Source organism: Hemiscyllium ocellatum, chromosome 9 (assembly GCF_020745735.1).
Source record: "Hemiscyllium ocellatum isolate sHemOce1 chromosome 9, sHemOce1.pat.X.cur, whole genome shotgun sequence".
NCBI lineage: Eukaryota > Metazoa > Chordata > Chondrichthyes > Orectolobiformes > Hemiscylliidae > Hemiscyllium > Hemiscyllium ocellatum.
The window spans coordinates 103,938,456-103,960,611 of NC_083409.1; the positions used below are offsets into that span (position 1 = coordinate 103,938,456).

The 22,156-nt window shown below is 43.5% G+C and overlaps 1 protein-coding gene across 1 annotated transcript in view; it reads right to left on the reverse strand.

Annotated features, from left to right (window-relative positions):
- pigk (phosphatidylinositol glycan anchor biosynthesis, class K) overlaps positions 1-22,156 on the reverse strand; it is a 120,110-nt gene that overhangs the window by 60,535 nt on the left and 37,419 nt on the right. The window contains exon 9 of the mRNA XM_060829988.1: positions 11,711-11,883. Within this exon, the coding sequence (XP_060685971.1) occupies positions 11,711-11,883 (173 nt within the window). The remainder of the gene's footprint in view (positions 1-11,710; positions 11,884-22,156) is intronic.

Here is a 22,156-nt window from a genome sequence, read left to right on the forward strand (position 1 = left end):
AACCAGCACATCGATTCCCAGCGCCTGCGGAAATTTTCTGCACATTGAAAATTGTTTGCCACTTACACAGGGAGTGAATGGAAGCATACAGCTTTAAGCTACAAACGGCCGCAGGTCCTGCCGTGTCTATGGCGATGAAGATTGGAGCTATGAGCAACAATCTTTGATCAGTAAAAAGATTGAGAAGAGGAATTGGGTAAGGCATGGTCTCGTAACCTCAGTTTTAATAACCAAGGCACAGAGTACAAAAGGAAGGAAGCTAAACCTTTAGGAAGCACTAGAACTGCATCAGTGTGCATACTTCATAAGAATGTCAAGGATGTACAAACAATGGCAAGAAAAATACACTGGGGATGAGGGACTCTTCTTCTGGAGAGAGATGGGAGAAGCAGATAAGGTGAAGAGGAGATTTAACAGAGATGTTAAAAATTATGAAAGGCTTTCATGAAGTAAATAAACTTCCCGCTGGCAGAAGAATCGGCAAACTCCAAAAAATCAGATTTAAGATCCTTGGCGAAGGAAGCAACATAGAAGGAGTAGGCCACTCAGCCCCTCAAGCCTGCTCCACCATTCTTCAAGGAGAAATGTTTTGCTGCATCAAGTTCCAATGACCTGCAACAATCTGCCTGAAAAGCTATTGAAGCAGATGCAATACCAACTTTAAAAAGGAAACTGCACAATAACTTAAAAAGGCAAAATTCATAGAATAATGGGAAAAGGGAGGAATTGAGTCAAGGAGGCTGTGGTTTAGTGGTAAACCACTGGCTTATTAATCCAGAGACTAAGGTAATGCTCTGGGGACCCAGGTATGAATCCTGCCATGACAGATCGGGGAAGTTTGAGTTACGTTTACAAAGACCATTGGTGACAATGGTGACCATTGTCCATTGTTGGAAAAACCCATCTTTAGGGAAACAATTGCAGTCATCACCAGGTCTAGATTACATGCGAGTCCAGACCCACAGTAACATGGCTGACTCTGAAATGCTCTCCAGGAAGGGCAATAAATGCTGGCCTAGAGAATCATATCCTCAACCCAAGAATGAATAAATACAAATCAAATAGTCTTTTCACAGAAAAGACACAGGCATGATGGGCCAAATGGCCTCATATACTGTTCGATAATATGATTCTCAGAAGGTGCGGTTAGTAGGACAGCTTTCTTTCAGGGAAAAGGCTTTTCTCCTCACAAATGTAAAGCGCAGAGAACCTGCTGGGAATCATCCAAAACAGAAAATCAGTCTTCAAGTTGAAGTTCTAGTCTGCACTAAGTTACCCAAACAGAGGCATTCAGCTACACGCTGTGATAGTCACCATCTGTGCCCCTTGGTCACAGGCAGTGGAAACGTCATGCAAGTTTCTTGGTGCTGAATCACTATCACTCAACACCCAGAACTTTAGCTCATACCAGAAGAATGGCCATTCCAGCAAAAGTAACACTTGGGTGGCCAACAAAATCTCCTATACTTCCTGCTGTCTTGGGAAACAAACAACAAAATCAAAGGCCCCTCCCACCCCGGTTATACTCTCTTCCACCCTTTCCGTCAGGCAGAAGACACAAAAGTTTGTATTCCTGTACGAATAGATTCAATAACAGCTTCTTCCCCGCTGTTATTAGACTTCTGAACGGACCTCTCAAATTTAAATTTAATGCTGATCTTGCTGTTTATGCATCTTCTCTGCAGCCGTACTGTTCACTCCGTTCTCTTACCCGAATGCACTCTGCATGGTGCACACAAAACAAAACTTGTCACTGTACCTAAGACAATAATAAATCAAATCAAATCAACAGATTGCAGTAGGAGATGGGAGTCAATCTTACTACAAAAAAAAAACAAGTTTATTACAGAGGAGTAGATGATGATGTAAGTTTTACATTACATCTCTTCCCAAGCAGCCTCTGGAGTATGCTGAAATTAAAACGAACACGGGGGAAATCCTCTGAAGGATCACTGACTAGAAAGATGAACTTGGCTTCTCTCTCCACAGATGCTTCCTGACCTGCTCAGCATTTTCTTCTTATTTATTCAGAGAATTAGGGCATTGCTGGCTAGACCAGCATTTATTGCCCCACTGTAACTGCCCAGAGGGCCACATCGCTGGGGGTCTGCAGTCACATGTAGGCAGCAGTGTCTTAGTTTGGGATTACGAGATGTACAGCGTGGGAACAAACACTTCGGTCCAACTCGTCCATGCCAAACAGATATCCCAACTCAAATTTATCCCATTTGCCAGCACCTGGCCCATATCCCTCTAACCCTTCCTATTCATATACCCATCCAGATGCCTTTTAAATGTTGCAATTGTACCAGCTTCCACCACTTCCTCTGGCAGCTCATTCCATACACGCACCACCCCCTGCATGAAAAGGTTGTCCCTTAGCTCCCTTTTTAATCTTTCCCCTCTCACTCTAAACCTATGCCCTCTAGTTATGGACTTCTCCAACCTAGGGAAAATAATTTGACAGTTTATTCAACCACGCCCCTCATGATTGTGTAAACCTTTGGAAGGTCACCCCTCACAGCCTCCAACGCTCTGGGAAAACAGCCCCAGCCTATTCAGCCTCTCCCTATAGCTCAAATCCTCCAATCCTGGCAACATCCTTGTAAATTTTTTCTGAACCCTTTCAACTTCACAACATCCTTCCGACGGGAATCAGCACCTTTCATTTATCTAAATTAAACTCCATCTGCCACTGCTCAGCCTATTAGCCCATCTGATCAAGATCACATTGCACTCTGAGGTAACTTTCTTTGCTGTCCACTACTCCTCCAATTTTGGGTGTCACCTAGACACTTACTAACTATACCTCCTATGGTCACATCCACGTCATTTATACAAATGATGAAAAGCAGTGGTCCCAGCACTGATCCTTGTGGCACACCACTGGTCACTGGCCTCCAGTCTGAAAAACAACCCTCCACCACAACCCCTATCTTTGAGCTAGTCGGTGAAGATGGCAGTTTCCTGAAGGACATTTGTGAACCAGATGTGTATTTTGTTTTCAGACAACCTACAATGGTAGGTTACAATAAGTAAGCTCTTAATTCCAAGATTTTCTTTTTAAGTTGAAAGTCAAATTCTACTATTTGCCATAGCGGGATTTGAAGCTGAATCTCCAGAACAATACTTGGGGTTTCAGCTGAACAGTCCAGTGATAATACCACAAGGCCAATGCCTCCCTAAATACAACTTTTGCTTTTATTTTAGATTTCCAGTATTTTGCTTTTGAGGTAAGGCAATGTCCTCTAAAACCATGAGGTAATGTTGTACAGTCACAGAGTTATACAGCACAGAAACAGACCATTTGGTCCAACCAATCCATGGCGAATGTAATCCCAAACTTAACTAGCCCCACCTACCTGGCCCATAGCCCCCCAAACCTTTCCTATTCATGTACTTACCTAAACATTTTTTAAACATTGTACTTGTACCCACGTCCACCATTTCCTCTAAGTTCATTTCACACACTGTGTAAACAAGAAGTCCCATGTCTTTTCAAAATCTCCTCTCACCTTTAAAATATGCCCCCAAGTCTTGAAGTCCCCCACCCTAGGGAAAAGACACCTGCCATTCACCTTATCTAAACCCCTCATGATTTTATAAATCTCTGTAAGGTCACCCCTCAACCTTCTACGATCCAGTGAAAAAGATCCCAGCCTATCCAGCCTCTCCTTATAACTCAAACCCTCCAGTCCTGGCAACATCCTGGTAAGTCTGTTCTGAAACATCTACAGCTCAATAATATCTTTCAATGAGCACGGCGAGCAGAACTGTTCTGCGGTCAGGGCTTTGAATCCCACCATGATAGATGGGGAAATCTGTACGGAATAATCTTCTGGAATTACATAAATCTTAAATGAAGCAATGTGCTCCAGCAACCTCTCTTCCCACCTAAATGGTTCTGCTTTCTAATCCTTATGCAACTCCATGTTAACAGCAAGTGTGGTCTTTACCTCGATAGCTACTTGTGGTAATGTATCATCGGATCAAGTGGCTATAGTCCAGCCCTCAGACCAGTTTGAAAGAAAAACTCACCCCTTCTCTCCTTCACCACCTCACAACTACCCACTTAACCCCTTTGATGTTTGCCACCCCAAAGGCAATGGTTATTCTCAGTTATCAATGTGAATAGACTGACAGGACAGGAGGCAACATGCTGTGCAGGAAAAAAATGGAGTTTGTTTTTAATATGCATGAACATTTTAATTTTAATCTACACAGTTACACAACAGGAAATGGAACTAGAGACATGTCTTAGAGGAATGAAAAATGAATTTAATATCAGATATTAGGTAAAACCTTTTGACTTGAAAGGATGAGTAAACACTCAGAAAAATCCAGGCAGGCTGGTGCAGAGAGAAATACTGGGGTCAGCCAAAGTACAAGTGGATGCTGTCATGATGCATCCTGGCTTCTGTGTCCTTCTGCAATCTTACAGCACTCCAGGATCTCTGCTGTCTTCCAATAACTGTTCTCCCTATCCCTCTCCAATACCCGTCCCTTGTCCCTCTCCAATACTCATCCCCTTGTCCCTCTCCAATACCCATGCCCTGTCACTCTCCAATACCTGTCCCCTGTCCCTCTCCAATACCCACCCCCCTGTCCCTCTCCAATACCCATCACCCCGTCCCTCTCCAAAGGCCATGCCTTGTCCCTCTCCAATACCCATCCCTTGTCCCTCTCCAATACCCATTTCCCTGTCCCTCTCCAATACCCATCCCCCCGTCCCTCTCCAATACCCATCCCCTGTCCCTCTCCAGTTTCTGCCAGTCCACACTGGCAGCCATGTCTAAAGTTGCCTAGCCACTAAATCCTGGACATTCCTCCTTAAAGCTTACTGAACTGCATTAAACTTTATTTTTAACTTATTCACCGGATGTGGGAGTTGTTGACTAGGCCAGCATTTTTATTGCCCACAGAGCAGTTAGGAGTCAACCACACTGCTGTGGGCATTGGGGTTCGACCACACTGCTGTGGGCATTGGGGTTCGACCACACTGTTGTGGGCATTGGGGTTCGGTTAGCTCCGTTCAGTTATCTGGCTGATCTGACATGCAGATTAATACTAACAGTATGGGTTCATTTCCTACATTGGCTGAGGTTACCATGAATGACTCGCTTTCCCAACCTCTCCACTCAGCCACGTTGTGGTGACCCTCAGGTTAAATTAGCACCAGTCATTCTCTCTCTCTACTGAGAGATCATATCCCAACAACTCATGTTGGATTCAATGGGCAAAATGACTTTCTCCCGTGCCATAATAACTTCATAACTCTTTGACACTGTATCAAGTTCCATATGTTTTGCTATTTTAAAGGCTTTATGCAAATATATGTTATTGTTAATCTGAGGCAGATGACCTACAGTGAGCCAAATGGCTTCCGCGTGTCATTGTCTTGCAATCCGGTGATGTAATGGGTCCTGCTCCAATGGCTTACAGAGTGAGGAATCACTACACAAAAAAAAATCCGAAAATCTCTCTCAGTGCCTGATAAAAAAGGGAGCTGAGGCCACCTATTGGAGAACAGCTGCGTCTCAGTTTTCTACTGTTGCCTCTTGTGGGCATCAAATAGTTTGTGTAACATTAAAATCACATCACAAACTTCGAAGTAGAAAACATCTTGCATCATCGCTAGAATTCCGAAATTAAAGCAGCATTACCATTTCCTGTTGTCTGTGACAATGAGCTGATATGATAAGTACAGAAGTGCTTTCATACCATAACAAAAGGTGGTCATTCCACCCACTATGACTTGCGCTGGCTCTTTCAAATACCAATCCAACTGGTTGTATTCACCCCCTCACTGTCGTTTGAATCCACGTCCAATTACCTTTCAAAAGTTAGTACTGAATCTGCTTCCTGCCCCCTTTTCAGTCAGCACATTCCAGGATATAACAAGCTGAACAATGAACCACTGCCTCCCCCTCCGAGAATACAATCCCTACAGTACAAAAAGGGCAATTTGGCCCAGCGATTCTGGAGAGCATCCTACCCAAACACAGTTCCCCCAAACAATCCCAGAATCTCTCATGGCCAGTCCACCTAACCTGCGCATCTTTGTGAGTGTGGGAGGAAACCAAAGCACACGGAGGAAACCCACAGAGACCCACAGGGAGAATGTGCAAACTCCACATAGACACAAACTCCATGAAACTGGAATCAAAACCAGGACCCTGGCGCTGCAAGGCGGCAGTGCTAACCATTTAGCTGTCCTCTCCAGCTCATTTACCAACACTGAATTTACTGATCACTGCCAATCAGTGTCTTTCAGTTACTGTATCAGTGAAAAATGTTTCTACGATTTCAGCTATCAAAACCTTAATTGTTATGAATACCTTGACTAAATCTTCAGTTTAACAGATTAAAAGAAAATCACAAATTTAAATTTCACCAAACTACATTTAGAATTAGAATGAGATTTATTGTCACATGTACTCAAGTACAGGAGTACAGTGAAAACGTTTACAATATCGCCTCTCACTGCGCCATCTCAAGTATAAATCTTAGATACAAAGTAGAGAAATAAAGAAAAGAAAGTTACATTACCTTACAGGGATACATAGTACAAGTTAGAAAATAGTAAATGAAGTTAAAAGAATAAACATTACAGTCAGCTAAACAGATTATAGATACAGATCAATTTAGCATCTTTGATTGTTTGAGAAATTAAACTGGGTTAACTTTTTGGAGAATTGAAGTAACTCTTTGCATCAGCAAGCAGTAGACCAGTTTCTGAGAATAGCTCTGTTCAGCTCAATAACAGGAGGATATGGATGCTTTGGAGATGGTACAAAAAAGGTTTACCAGAATATTGCCTGGTGTGGGGGATTTTAGCTGTGAAGAAACGTTGGATAGACTGAGGCTGTTTTCACTGAAATGGAGGAGGTTGAGGGGTGACCTGATAGAAGTTTATAAGATTGTGAATGGCACGGATAGTTTGGAAAGTCTGAAGATTTTTCCTCGGGTGAAGGGGTCAGTTGCTCGGGGACACAGGTTGGGGGAGGAAGAGTTAAAAAGAGATGTGTGAGGCAAATTTTCCACACAAAGGGTGGTGAGTGCCAGAGGTGGTGGTGGAAACAGACACAGTAGCAGCATTCAAGAGGCACCTGGATGAATCCATGAACTTGAAAGGAATAGAGGGATACGGATTCTGTAAGTGAAGGCAACTTTAGTGTGAAAGGGCAAAATATGTTGGTGCAGGCTTGGAGGGCTGAAGGGCCAGTTCCGGTGCTGTTTTGTTCTTTATTTTTTAATTGGCAAGCTTATGAAACAGGACAGAATTAACAGAAAGACTCACATTAATATCACAATTGTCATAAATTCACAATGTACCAAAGCACGTTTGAATATTGCTGTAATGTAAGAAACACTGTATCCATATTGCACACAGCAAGATTCCACAACCCACGTTGGTTTAATCAGCTTCAGTGATGATGACTGAGTGGTCAGTGTAGTAAGGGTGACATGGGAGGAAACCGGAGCACCCGGAGGAAACCCACGCAGACCCATGGAGAGAATGTGCAAACTCCACACAATCATCCAGGGTGGGAATTGAACCTGGGTCCCTGGCACTGTGAGACAGCAGTGCTAACCACTGAGCCACCATGCCGCCCTGGGGGCGTGAGTAAAGAAAACCTAAAAGTAGGACCTGATTGGTGCAACTAAACCTGATTTAAACGCAAGGCATTTGGAAAGTTAGGTTCATAAAGTTGGGTTTGTTTGCGGAAAAGTTGTGTCTGTTAAGTGCTGCAATGCATAATCCAAACAGCACGCAATGGAAGTGCCAGAAAAAGGTGAACCACAAAATGTCAGCCATCTTTGAGGCAGTCCACAATGGAGTGGAAATGAAAACAGAAATTGTCTGAAAAAGCTCAGCGGGTGTGGCAGCATCTGTGGAGAGAAATCAAAGTCAATATTTCGGGCCAAGTGACTCTGCCTCAGTATCGGTGAAGTGGCTTTTGAGGGAGTTTCAAAATCAGATCGTCAAAACTAAACCATCGGAATCCCTGATATGATTTGCTGACCCACACTGTGTGGAATGTGTGCTGGGGAAATGCTGAGAATATTTTCCGTACTGTCTAATAACTTAATAAAGTTGACATGGCCCTACGAGACCATAGGGCTGCTCTCTCATTAGAGAGAGACGACTAGTGGTGAGTTTAACCTGAGAACCTGAGGGTGAGAAAGAGTCCTTAATGGTCACCTCAGTCAGTGTGGGAACTGAACCCACACTACTGGTGTTACTCAATATTGCAAGCCAGCTATCCAACTAAATGACGCCCAAATGATATGTTCTATAGAGTATCCAACCATAGTTTGTCTGTAACTCATCTGGCCTCATATTAAGTTGGGGATGTTAAAAGAAAACTCATAGGGAAAATGCAGATGCTGGAAAGTCAGAATTGAAAAGTGTGGTGCTGGAAAAGCACAGCATTTGAGGAGCAGGAGAGTTGACATTTCGGGCACAAGCCCTTCATTAGGAAGGGAACTCATGACTACCTTTGTAAAATCTAAACATTTTTCATCAATAAATTTGCTTGTTTTTATAATTAAGTTTTTATTTTTAATAACTTTGAGTGTTTTTTTGGCCAAAAGAAATGGCCAACTTCACTGTATTCAATTTGATACAATTCAGATACATTGAGCCAATTATAACTGGCCATATCATCAACCTGTTCAAACTAAAGAGTTGTTTTGACTAATAGAAGAGTGGGGCTGAAAAGGAATCAGTGCACCTCTCCAACCTCGATGGAAGAGTCACTTGGCCCGAAATATTGACTTTGATTTCTCTCCACAGATACACCCGCTGAGCTTTTTCAGACAATTTCTGTTTTCGTTTCCACTCCATTGTGGACTGCCTCAAAGATGGCTCACATTTTGTGGTTCACCTTTTTCTGGCACTTCCATTGCGTGCTGTTTGGATTATTCCTATTCACAGAGGAAGGCATGTAGAATTTACTGAACCTTGCTTTAGACAGAATTCATGCTTTGTACAAATGAAGCCAGCTGAAAATGAATAAACATATTCGAGATTGATAGTTTTATGCCAGAGTAGCAAGACAGAAAGGACAGGGAAGTACCATTACGAGAATTACTGGACAATGGGTCAATAGCAATATGATTGCAGCAATATGCAACATCTCCTTCCAAAATCAACAACACCATTCTTGCGAGATTTTAAATCTGAGTGAGATTAATGAGCTTGAGAAACAAATATTAATTATAGAATTAAAAGTTCAATGTAAACTGGTAAGATTTACAGCTGATGTTAACATAGTCAATTTGCTGGAAGCAGCCCAAGAATAGAGAGTGCATTGGACAATATATATGTAACTGGGCAGGAAAAATAGCACAGGAACTATAGTTCACAGGGACAAGTGCGCTCGTAAATACTGCTAAAACTGCAAAGGACGAAGTTGTGAGAGACCCTGGGGTCCTAGAAGAATCGATGTCAAACATGGAACAACAAGGTAAAGTGAATGTTGAACACTTCAAAAACAACAGTGGCAGAAATATTCTCACCTGGAATGCTAACAAATTGAAATTTGTGCTTTAATATTTACAATAAGAACACACTAGAGGGAGTCATAACTTAGTTCTACATACTAATAAAGAAAACCTTTATGTTACATTTGGCTGCATCTGAAAATCTACCACTAAACGCCAACAAATAAATTATATAAACGCTTTCTCTATTCAAATAAAATTGCCTTTGCACTCTGTCAGCTATCAGAGACACTGCTAAACCAGACACTGCCAACTGTACCAGAGTATTCAGGGACACAAGAAAGTCCGTTCATCTACACAGGGGATAAATAGCAGAATTGATCGCGAACATCCTACAAAACAGAAACCAGGGTGTAGGGGTCAAACTTAATTACTCAAAGTGACAGGAGGAATGCTGTTTCACAGAAATCCATGCTGGGACCCTGTCACTCAGTATAAAACATTTAGACATGAAAATGTCAAGACTTCAGATTAATATTGTACAGAAATCTATCAAAAAATCCTTCCTTATTAATTCTATTCCTCAGTGACCCCAGGCTTGCTTTGCATCGTTCATGCCTTGGTTCACCGGTATTATTGCCTTAACATGTTTGAGATATCTAGCTATGTTCAGATACTATCTCCTGTTCTGCCAAGAAATAAAGTGAGCTGAGTCTGTAACAGCATTGGGCATACAAGTTTACATTTGTGCATTTTACAATTCACAAATTATCAAGGTGTCACTTAAGTTAAAAACGTTTTTTAGGCATTTTCCCAGACCATTGAGCAAAGTGCTGAGCCATCATTTGACCAATATCTGTTCCACTGTCCGAGTAAAGTTATTCTATTACAGAACGGTCAACTAATGTTCATTGCACACGTCTTTCAGGATACTTTCCTGGCAATTGATCAAGTCAGAAATAGTACAGTTTGTTCCAGATGTTTTTGTCACAAGTTAGAAATTCCAAATCAGAAGCTAGGAATCCTGCAGAAAGAAACTCATCTCTTGATTCCCCAAAGCCTGTCCACCATCTACAAGGCACAAGTCTGGAGTATGATGGAATACTCCCCACTTGCCCGGATGGGTGCAGCTCCAACAAGAAGCTAGACACCAACCAGGACTAAGCAGCCCACTTGATTGGCACCATATCCACAAGCACCCACTTCCTCCAACGCCAATGCTCAGCAGTTGCCATCTACAAGATACACTGCAGAAATTCACCAAAATTTCTTAGACAACACCATCAAAACCCATGATCACTTACATCCGGGAGGAGAAGTCAAAAAGTGCTGCACTGGAGAAGCACAGCAGGTGAGACAGCATCTGCAGAGCAGGAGAATCGATGTTTCAGGCATAAACCCTTCATCAGGAATGGGGTTTGGGGGGGGCTGAGAGATAAATTGGGGGAATGTAGGGTTGGGGGGGGGAAGGTAGTTGGAAAAATGATCGCCCACACTTGACCTGTCCCACCTGTTCATCTTCCTTCCCATCTATCCACTCCACCCTCCGTTCCGACCTAACAGCCCCTTCCTGCATCTACCTATCGCCTTCCCAGCTACCTTCCCTCCAGCCCCATCCCCCCCATCAATCTCTCAGCCCCCTTCCCCCACAAATCCACACACACCCCCCACAGTCCTGATGAAAGGTTAACGCCCACACTCCTGCTCCTCGGATGCTGCCTTACCTGCTGTGCTTTTCCAGCGCCACACTCTCGACGCTGACTCGCCAGCATCTGCAGTCCTCACTTCCTTCTAGGAGGAGACAGGCAATGCTGATAGATTGGAACACCATCACCTGCCAGTTCCATTCCAACCCGATCACCATCCAGACTTGGAAATATATCGTTGTTCCTTCAGTGTCACTGGCTCAAAATCCTGGAATTGCCTCCCCAAAGGCACATGGGTGTACCATGCCAAACGCACTGCAGCGGTTCAAGATGGTAGCTCACCTCCAATCTCTCAGGGGCAACTAGGCAATAAACGTCAGCCTAGTCAGCGATGCCCACGACCCATGAATGAATTTTAAAAAGTCTTCATCGAACTGCACTACAGCACGGTAGCCTATCCTTAACCCTTTGCAAGTCACGATGCTGTGGTTTTACAGGGGAAAAAAACTTATGGCATATTTTCTAAGAACAATTCAGCTAATCTGCCAGGGCCCATGCTACTACCTGATGCTTATAGACACATACACATGGGGGTAGCTAATCCATATGCTTACCTCTGCTCGGTTTCAGTGTCATTCTGGGTCAGTCGGATGATATCACTTGTTATTTCCACCTTGCGCACACTGCCAAAGAAGTCTGTAATGAGAACGCTTCTGGGGTCCCTCTGAAACAGGACACTCCTGTGCCCTGGAGTAGAAACACACAGGCTTGGGGGGCAAACTTTGAACTGCAAGACAAAAGAAAGCAGAAAGCAAAGTGATCACCACAAAGGTGTTACAACAGTGGGCGGCACGGTTGCACAGTGGTTAGCACTGCTGCCTCACAGCGCCTGAGACCCGGGTTCAATTCCTGACTCAGGCGACTGACTGTGTGGAGTTTGCACGTTCTCCCTGTGTCTGCGTGGGTTTCCTCCGGGTGCTCCGGTTTCCTCCCACAGTCCAAAGATGTGCGGGTCAGGTGAATTGGCCATGCTAAATTTCCCGTAGTGTTAGGTAAGGGGTAAATGTGGGGGTATGGGTCGGTTGCGCTTCGGCGGGTCGGTGTGGACTTGTTGGGCCGAAGGGCCTGTTTCCACACTGTAAGTAATCTAATCTAACATGAACAAGTCTGTATTAAGCTTACAAGCACAAAGGACACAGGGCTCAGAATCAGTCCGGCAATTTCCTGAATCTGTATAATGGGCTACAGTACGGGCACAGTACTAAAAGGCTGGGCCACTTCAGTTTCTAGTCAATGGCAACTCCCATGATGCTAATAGCTGGGGATTCAGTGATAAAAATGCTGTTGAGTTGCAAGCTGAGATGTTTAGATTCTCTTGTTGGACATGGTCATTGCCTGCATTTGTATAACACCACTGTTACTTGCCATTTATCAGCCCACATAATGCTGTGCAGGTCTTGCTACAGTTGGACACAGTTTCAGCATCTGTGGAATTGAAAGAGGCATTGAACACAGTTCCCCTGAAATGCCACCATCTGACTCTTGTCTATACAATCCCGATTTTTGTGGCCTGGGGTGCTGCAATGCTTCATTATCTGAGGAGTTTTGAACATTACAATCATTAACGTATGTCACCATGTCTGACCTTACAATGAATATAGGAACAGGTCCTTCAGCCCAAAATGTCTATCAACCACAATGTCATTCTAAACTTATCCAAACTGCCTGTATATGGTCCGTTTCCTTCTATATCCTGCCTGTCTAAATGCCTCAAACATTGCTGTTGTGTCTGCTTCTAACACCTCTCCCTATAAACACATTCCAGGCACCTACTATCTTCTGTGTGAAATACTTGCCTTGCACATCTCCTTTAAATTATCCCCTCTCACCTTAAACCTAGTATTTGACATTTGTAAAGATTTATACAGCTGCAATATGAGTTGCCAACTTTTATATTCAATGCTCCAAACAACAAATTCGAGTATGTGGTACTGGAAAAGTACAGCAGGCCAGGCAGCATCTGAGAAGCAAGAGAATCGCCATTTCGGGCATAAGCCCGGCTAATGCCCAAATCGTCAGTTCTCCTGCTCCTCGGATGCTACTTGGCCTGTGCTTTTCCAGCACCACACTCTCGACTCTGATCTCCAGCATCTGCAGTCCTCGTTTTCCTCCCCAACCAACAAAGGCCAGCACGCTGCACACCTTCTTTATCGATGTATCCATAATCACTTTCAGAATCTATGGACTCGGTATGTCAATGCTCCTAAGGGTCCTGCCACTGACTATATGCTTTCCTCTTGCATTTGAGCCCACACTTGATCAGATTAAAAGCTCATCTGCCATTTCTCCACCCAACTTTCCAACTAATCTTTATCCTGCTGGATCCTTTGACAACCTTCATCATCCACAACTCTACCAATTTTCATCTTGTCCATTAATCAGACCATCTACATTTTCATCCACATCATTCATATATATTACAAACAGCAGAGGTCCGAGCACCTGTGGAACACCATTAGTAAGAGATGTCCAGTCATAAAACCGCCCCTCCACAACTACCCTCCTATCTTCTATGACCAAACCTTGAATGACCAAGCCAACTTTGTACCTAATTTAGCAACTCACCATGAATGCCAAATGACTTAATTTTCTGGACCAGCCTACCATGAGGGACCTTGTCAAATGCTTCAGTAAAGTCCAGGTGGACAACGTGCACTGCCCTAACCTCATCATTGATCTTCATCACTTTCTCAAAAGACTAAATCAAATCTGAGGGACAAGACCTCCCCTTCACAAAGGCATGCTGACTATCCCTAGTTAGCTAGGAGAAAGTGAGGACTGCAGATGCTGGAGACCAGAGTTGAAAGTGTGGTGCTGGAAAAGCACAGCAGGCCTGGCAGCATCTGAGGAGCAGGAGAATCAACGTTTCGGGTATAAGCCCTTCTTCATGTACTCACCCCACACTCCAGATTCCTCGACCGTTCCTGAACCTTCTCGCGACCTCCGGAACCGCTCGGGCGCCAGTGCCCACGCGGCCACTGCAGCCACCACCGCTGCAGAGAGTGGTGACGTCACTTCCGCCCCCACCGCCTCACAGACAACCACCACCGACCAATAAGCCTCCCGATCGCCACCCAGACAATCGCCAGGAAGACCATCGCCGGTGAAGAAGGGCTTATGCCCGAAACATCGATTCTCCTGCTCCTCGGATGCTGCCAGGCCTGCTGCACTTTTCCAGCACCACACGTTTCAACTCTATCCTTAATTAGCTCATCGTTTTCCAAATGGAGGGGTAATCATTGATGAAGTGGCTGAAGATGGTTAGGTCTTGGACAGTATGACAATGAACTCCAGTCTTGGGGCGGGCGAGGGAGTATTAGTCTCTTCTAACCTCAGCCATCTTCCCTTGAGCTAATGGCGCCAACTAATGGGGATATCTCCCCATCAAACAACCTCCCCCACCACCATTCTCAATGACCAGTTTTGCTCAGTTACTGCTGCCTTCATATCAAGGACAGTCACACGACTGTAATGAGATCAGAAGCCAAATCGCCCGAGCAAACCCAAACTCAGAACCTACTTTGTATTTCTTTGATGAGTTTGAACACTGCAGTTCTCTTCACCACGTTACCAGAAGGGCGTGGCTGCACTGGAGACGGTGCAGAGGAGATTCACTAGGATGTTGCCTGGGATGGAAAGACTCTGTTATTTCTTTGAGATGGTGATCAAATAGGAGGATGAGGGTAAAGCATTTGATGCGGTGTATATGGGTTTCAGTAAGGCGTTTGATAAGGTTCCCCATGGTAGGCTATTGCACAAAATATGGAGGCACAGGATTGAAGGTGGTTCAGCAGTTTGGATCAGAAATTGGCCAGCCGAAAGAAGACAGAGGGTGGTGGTTGATAGGAAATGTTCATCATGGAGTTCAGTTACTAGTGGGGTACTGCAAGATCTATTCTGGGTCCACTGTCATTTGCCATTTATACAAATGACCTGGATAAGGGCATAGAAGGATGGGTTAGTAAATTTGCGGATGACAATAAGGTCGATAGAGTTGTGGATCGTGACAAAGTATGTTGTAGGTTACAGAGGGACAAAGATAAGCTGCAGAGCTGGGCTGAAAGGTGGCAAATGGAGTTTAATGCAGAAGAGTGAGAGGTGATTCACTTTGGAAGAAGCAACAGGAATGCAGAGTACTGAGCTAATGGTAAGATTCTTGGTAGTGTCCAGGTGTTCAGGTACATAGATCCTTGAAAGTTGCCACCTAGCTTGATAGGATTGTTAAAAAGGCACAGGGTGTGTTCGCTTTTATTGGTAGAGGGATTGAGTTTCAGAACCATGAGATCATGCTGCAGCTGTAGAAAACTCTGGTGCAGCCACATTTGGAGTATTGTGTACAGTTCTGGTCACCGCATTATAGGAAGGATGTGGAAACTTCGGAAAGGGTTCAGAGGAGGTTTACTAGGATGTTGCCTGGTATGGAGGGAAGGTCTTACAAGAAAGGCTGAGGGACTTGAGACTGTTTTCGTTAGAGAGAAGAAGGTTGAGAGGCGACTTAATTGAGACATATAAGATAATCAGAGGGTTAGATAGGGTGGACAGTGAGAGCTGTTTTTCCTTGGATGGCGATGGCTAACACAAGGGGACATAGCTTTAAATTGAGGAGTGATAGATATAGGACAGAGGTCAGAGGTAGTTTCTTTAGTCAGAGTAGTAGGGCCATGGAACGCACTGCCTGCAGCAGTAGTAGACTTGCCAACTTTAAAGGCTTTTAAATGGTCATTGTACAGAGATATAGATGAGAATGGAATACTGTAGATTAGATGGGCTTCAGATTTGTTGCACAGGTCGGTACAAGGGCCAAAGGGCCTGTACTGCGATATAATGTTCTATGTTGTATTAGGACAGACTGGGTTTGTTTTCCTTGGAGCGGAAGAGGCTGTGGGGAGATCTGAATGTGTTGTACAAAATTATGACAGACATAGACAGGGCAGACCACAAAAATTGTTTCCCCATGGCAGACATGTTTAAGAGCAGAAGGGACAAATTTAAGGCAAGGAGTGAGTGGTTTATAGGGGATCCGAGGAAAAACGTTTGACCCAGAGGGTGACAGAAAGATGGAAGGTGCTGCCTGAGCGGGTGGAGGAGTCCGGGACTCTCGCAACATTTAAGAAGCAATTGGACGAGCACCTAAAATACCAGGGCATAGTAGCCAAGTGCAAGTTTGTTGTTTGTTAGTTGGCACAGGTGGGCCGAAGAGCCTGTTTGTGTGCTGTATGACTCTATGGCTTCAATTAAATAACTCCTCAATCCCTCAGCCTAAAGGGATGCAAGCAAAGTTGAATAAAACTGTCTCTAAGGCCTGCTAGAATACTGGCAAATTTGTACTGTGTCCATTTCTAACACCAATATTTTTTCCCCAAAATGCAATACCAAAAACAGAACCCAGCAGTCCAGATGAGATCTGGCTAAGGCTCTAACTGAACCATTAATTCTGTACTTTTGAATCCCTGATTCCTCAAATTAAAACAAATGCAATTCACAATTAGATCACATTATTACTAATCAACACCAGAACTTTAAAACCAATGTAGAACTAATAGAAATGGGAACAAAAAGAAAAGCAGAAATTGTTGGAAAATCTGTGGAGAGAAGTCAAAGTTTCAGAAGAAGGGTCTCTGGACCAGAAATGTTAACTCTGCTTTCTCTCCACAGATGCTGCCAGACCTGTAGAGCTTTTTCTGTTTTTGTTTCTGATTTTCAGCATCTGCAGTTCTTGTTTTTTCTGTTTAATGTAAATGGGAACAGGTTTAAAATGATTTGCAAAAGACGAAAATGTGATTTGTTCATACAGCACATGGTTCCAGACTGTAAAATATGGTAGGTGCAGATTCAATTGACATATTCAAGCGGGTAATGGACAATGATCTGAACAGAAACAATGTGCAAGAGCACCAGGAAAAAGACATGAGATTGATGCTAAGTCACGATGCTCATTTGGAGAACAGATGCGGACATGATGGGCTGAATGGCCTTTACTGTACCTTAATGATTTTGTGACTGTGAAATCAGTATAAGCAATTACGCTAATAGAAAACACATTCTGTTTCATGGAATAAGGTTACTGTTGGCCAAGCCAGCATTTGTTACTTTATTCCTCACAGCCTTTGTCGCAAAGTGACCTGCTGTCCCATGTCAGGAGGCAGATTAGGGTCAACCACATTGCTGTGGGTCTGGAGTCACATGTAGGCCAGACCAGTTAAGGATGGCCAATTTCCTTCCTTAGAGGACACCGGTGAACCAGTTGGTTTTTTTAATGATTATCAACAATAGGTTCTTGGGCACAATTACTAAGCTTAGAATTAGATTCCATGCATTTTTAAATTGAATTAAAATTAAACCAGCTGCTGTGCTAGGTTCTGAACTTGTGTCCCAGAGCATTAATTAGCCTGGATCTCATGATTACTAGGCCAGTAGTCACTATGTTAGTCTCTCCTAGAAGCAGCTATATTCCTTCCTTAAACCACTCCTTAAAACGTTAAATGATGAAATCTGAAGTCTTCACTTACACATATTTAAGAACATTTAATTGCAGAAGCTATTATAAATACATCTAATGTTGCAATGGATATTTTCAAAGGTACAAGAATTACAGTGCCGGTCTCAGCAATGGGGTAGAGTAATTATTCAAAAGAGCTACAAAATTATGTGCGACTGCACCTGAAATTTACCGTGTGAATTTTACACCTTTCAGAATTGGCATCAATTCAGGAAATATGGCCAAGTAGCACTTTCACATGGGGTAGAACTGTGCTGATGAGCAGTGATGGATTCAGCTAGGGTGTCTGCTAAATCAGCACAAAAGACTGAAGAAATGTGAACACAGCGTAAAAGTTACCCTAGTTAGTTAAGCCCAAGCCTTGGTCTCCACAAACACTGCTCTTTGTTAATGAAGTTGCTTTGCGTCAATATCCACATTAACGTAGTAAGCACAAAACAGGTAGATTCTACAGGTAGCTGTTTCCTCCAAATCAGAAAATATCGGTTGAAATCCCACCTTGGGACCACAGTGTAGAACCCGGGCTCATACTTGGAACATTGCACTTTCAGAGACCTTGCTTTGTGGAAAAGTTAAAGGAAGACACAGTCTGGCTCTTCCAATGGCTCATGAAAGAAGCCAGCATACTATCTAAGGAGCAGAAAGTTCAAACGCCTATGCTAACATTCTCTCATGAAGCAATATCACAAAGAATAGATTATTCAGCAGGTAATCTTCACATAGATACCCAAATTTCCTGTATAAATTACTGAAAGTCAAAGTATTTGATATAAATTCTTTTTGAAGCATTTTGACAGTAAATGTAGGATAAATGTCAGGGTCTTCTGTTTAAATATTGCACTTGCATAACTTTTAAGAATCCAGTTCATTGCATTTATCTAATTTGCTGATCAATAAAGCATCCAAGTCCTATCATTCTTCTAAAGCGAAGCTACTGCTTTCATCTCTGATTCAATAAAATGTCAAAACCAAGTCTGTTCTTAAAAAGATCCATTTCACAGAAACACTGCAATTCAAAAGGATGATTCAAAACATTTCGCCAAATGCTTACACAATCCTTTTCATCTAAACTAAAGGGTAAATATCAAGACTTGAGAAAAACATTGAAGTAACCCCACAGAGGCTCGTATCCCAAGTCTCCCTTTATGTCCACGTGCACTGTACCCAGCTAGCTCAGAGCGGCTCCTATGATGAACAGAACCCCAACACGCCTGTCTATCTCTGTCAGCCGAGGTTTCCTTATTGGACCAGATTAACAGCCCCAATCATGGAACTCGTATTCTATGACATCCCCCTGGCTAATCTTGTCCCAATCACTCCAAATGTGTTGGTGCATGTCAAAGTCATATCCCTGCCGTAACTACAGTGTGCACATTCCTAAGACATGCATCAAAGAGTTTTCAAACACACCTTCCAAAGTCATAATCTTTACCTCCCAGAAAGTGGAGGGTCTATAGGAGCACCACTACCTACACAATTCCCTCCAAGTCCCACACCATCCTGACTTGGAAATACCAGATATACATTTATACAGATACAGTAATGTTTCTGAGGGATCAGCACATACGCTCAATCTGGGTCCCATAAAAGACCATCACAGTAACAGTAAACAAACCAGTAACACTACAGCTGCCACATTGGAGCTGAGGGATCTCACATTACAGACATCATCAATATGGTGGGATCTCCCAGTCTGAAGTCACACTCTCCGTTTGCCTCCATCCATGCAGCCTCTCACATGAACATGGACAGTAATGCCTTGCTGAAATTTCTCTGTGGGGAGAGTTGACATCTGAGCATCTCCATCTGCCTTAAGTTTGTTTGTTGCCCATCCCGCATAATGGAACCATATCCTTGCATGACCAGCTGTCTTTACAAGGACAGTTCTTGGTAACAGTCTCGTTTGTTAGAACACTGAAATTCAATTGGTGTTTCTGTTAGGTTTCAGTGCAGGAGAAAGTGAGGACTGCAGATACTGGAGATCAGAGTCAAGAGTGTGTTGCTGAGAAAGCACAGCAGGTCAGGCAGCATCCGAGGAGCAGGAGAATTGACATTTTGGGCATAAGCTTTTAATCAGGACGGCTTATGCCCAAAACATCAATTCTCTGGCTCCTCAGATGCTGCATGACCTGCTGTGCTTTCCCAGCAACACCCTCTCGACTCTGATCTCCAGTGCAGACTAACTAATACATATTCATCTTACCACACAATGACAAAACATTAGAATTTGATGACTATACCTTCAGGTTCAGGAGGCAAGTGCTGTGTGAAATAACGTTTTACCCTATTTTTACCCTGTGTGAGATAACTCCAGAGAGGCCAGTATCCCTTCACCAAATCATCCTTTATTTACACATAGAGAGTCACGGAGAGGATGGTGCATGTGTGGAATGGGCTGCCAGAGGAAGTAGTGGAGGCTGGTACAAGTGCTACATTTAAAAGGCATCTGGATGGGTATATGAACAGGAAGGGTTGGGAGGGATATGGGCCAGGTGCTAGAAGGTGGGACTAGATTGGGTTCAGATATCTGGTCGGCACAGACGTGTTGGACCGAAGGGTCTGTTTCTGTGCTGTACATCTCTATGACTCTATGATTATGACACCCATTCAGCTCCCTCAGAGCCAGCTCTCAGAGTGAACAGGATGTCTGACACACCTGCTTGTATCTGTCAGTCAGGGCTCCCTGAGTGGACCAGATTAGCAGCCCCAATCAGGGAACTCATGTTCCACAATGCCCTCTTGGTTGACCTTGTTAAAATCATTACACTGTGAAATGTTGATTTCTGATGGAGTCCTAAAGTCCCTTTCATGAATGCACGCACATTCGATTTCTTTTGTGTAAAGTCTTCCCTTTCCTAAGAGAGTTATGTCAGCTGCCTCTGTGGCTAATAGCAGGACCATTTAGCCAATGCTCATTAGCTCGCACTGCCACTCATTCTCCAATTTAAACTGAGCTGGATATTGATTACTCTTCTTCAAAGCCATAATGATAGAGCATGAGCAACACATTAATCTTGCTGACTGGCTGACAGGAGGAAAATCTAAAAGGTGAGATTGGGGGGGGGGTAGAAAGTTTAAAGGACATGTGTAAGGCAAGTTTTTTTTTACACAAAAGATGGTAACGTGGTGCCGGGGAAAGTAGTAGAAGCAAATACAATAGCAACATTTATGAGGTGGTTAGACAGCTACACGAGTAGGCAGGGGAGAGAGAATTCCTGATGAAGGGCTTATGCTCGAAATGTCAACTCTCCTGCTCCTCAGACACTGGTGTACTTTTCCAGCGCCACACTCTTGATCTAATCTCCAGCATCTGCAGTCCTCACTTTCACCGGGATAGAGAGGGGTATCGACCATGTGCAGGCAGATGGGATTAGTTTAGAACAGCATCATGGTCGGAACTGACATGGTGGGCTGAAGGGCCTGTTCCTGTGCTCTACTGTTCTATGGTCTACACATGGCTTTTATTAAACTATAGAAAGCAGTTGGTAATGAATGATTGATCGCTGGTTGATCAATCATTGGAAAACTAGGGTCAACTTTCAAGATTAACTTTATACGAATATTTACCATAAACGTCTGTTCTTGCAGCTTACTCAAATTCCCTTTCTAATAACACTACAGCCGACCATATACACTGTGCACAACCTTCTCACAAGTTAATAACGATCTAACCTGTACACGGCAAGGCTCAATGAACAGGAAAACAAATGAGCATTTAATCCCCTTTTGCTGGCATTGTTCAAGGGAAGAACAACCAAGACAGCCAACAGCAGACATAAATGAATGAGATGTTTAAAACGATTAGAGAATGTGATAGGAATAATAGATAGAAACCTTGCCCTCTGATGGGGGAATCCAGAAAAAATTAAGTGTAAACTGAAAATTAGAGCTATGCTGTTCAGGGCTGATGTCAAGCAGCACTTATTTCTTTTCTTTAATGACACCATTCGGTCCATCTATTACCTAGTGCCAGTTTTCTACCTTGTCCCCATATTCCCTTCACATTATTGCTATTCAATAAAGCCAGCCAATGCCCTCTTAAATGACACTGCTTCCACTTCACTCTGAACGGTCATTGGACCCAAAACTTTAGCTCTGCTTTATCTCTACAGATGCTGCCAGTCGTGCTGAGTGTTCCTGTTCCGTTTTTCCAGCTTCCTGAAGGATGTTTTATTGACTCGTGCAATGTCAGAGTCACTGGGTTGGACAGTATTCATTGCCCATCTCTAACTGCTGAGGAGAGGGATGGTGGTGAACAAAGTACTGTAGTTGTTGTGGTGTGTGGACACCCACAGTGCTGGTCAGGAGGGAGTTTCAGGATGTTGTGTGACAGTGGCAACAGTGTAAGAATGGTGATATAGTTCTCAGTCAGGATGGTAATGGCTTAGGGGAAAACTTGGTAATAGTAGGGATCAGTTGACCTTGTCCTTGTAGCTGTGGGTTTGGAAGGTGCTGTTGAAGAAGCCTTGGTGAATGACCGCATTGCAGAAGCCTTGGTGAA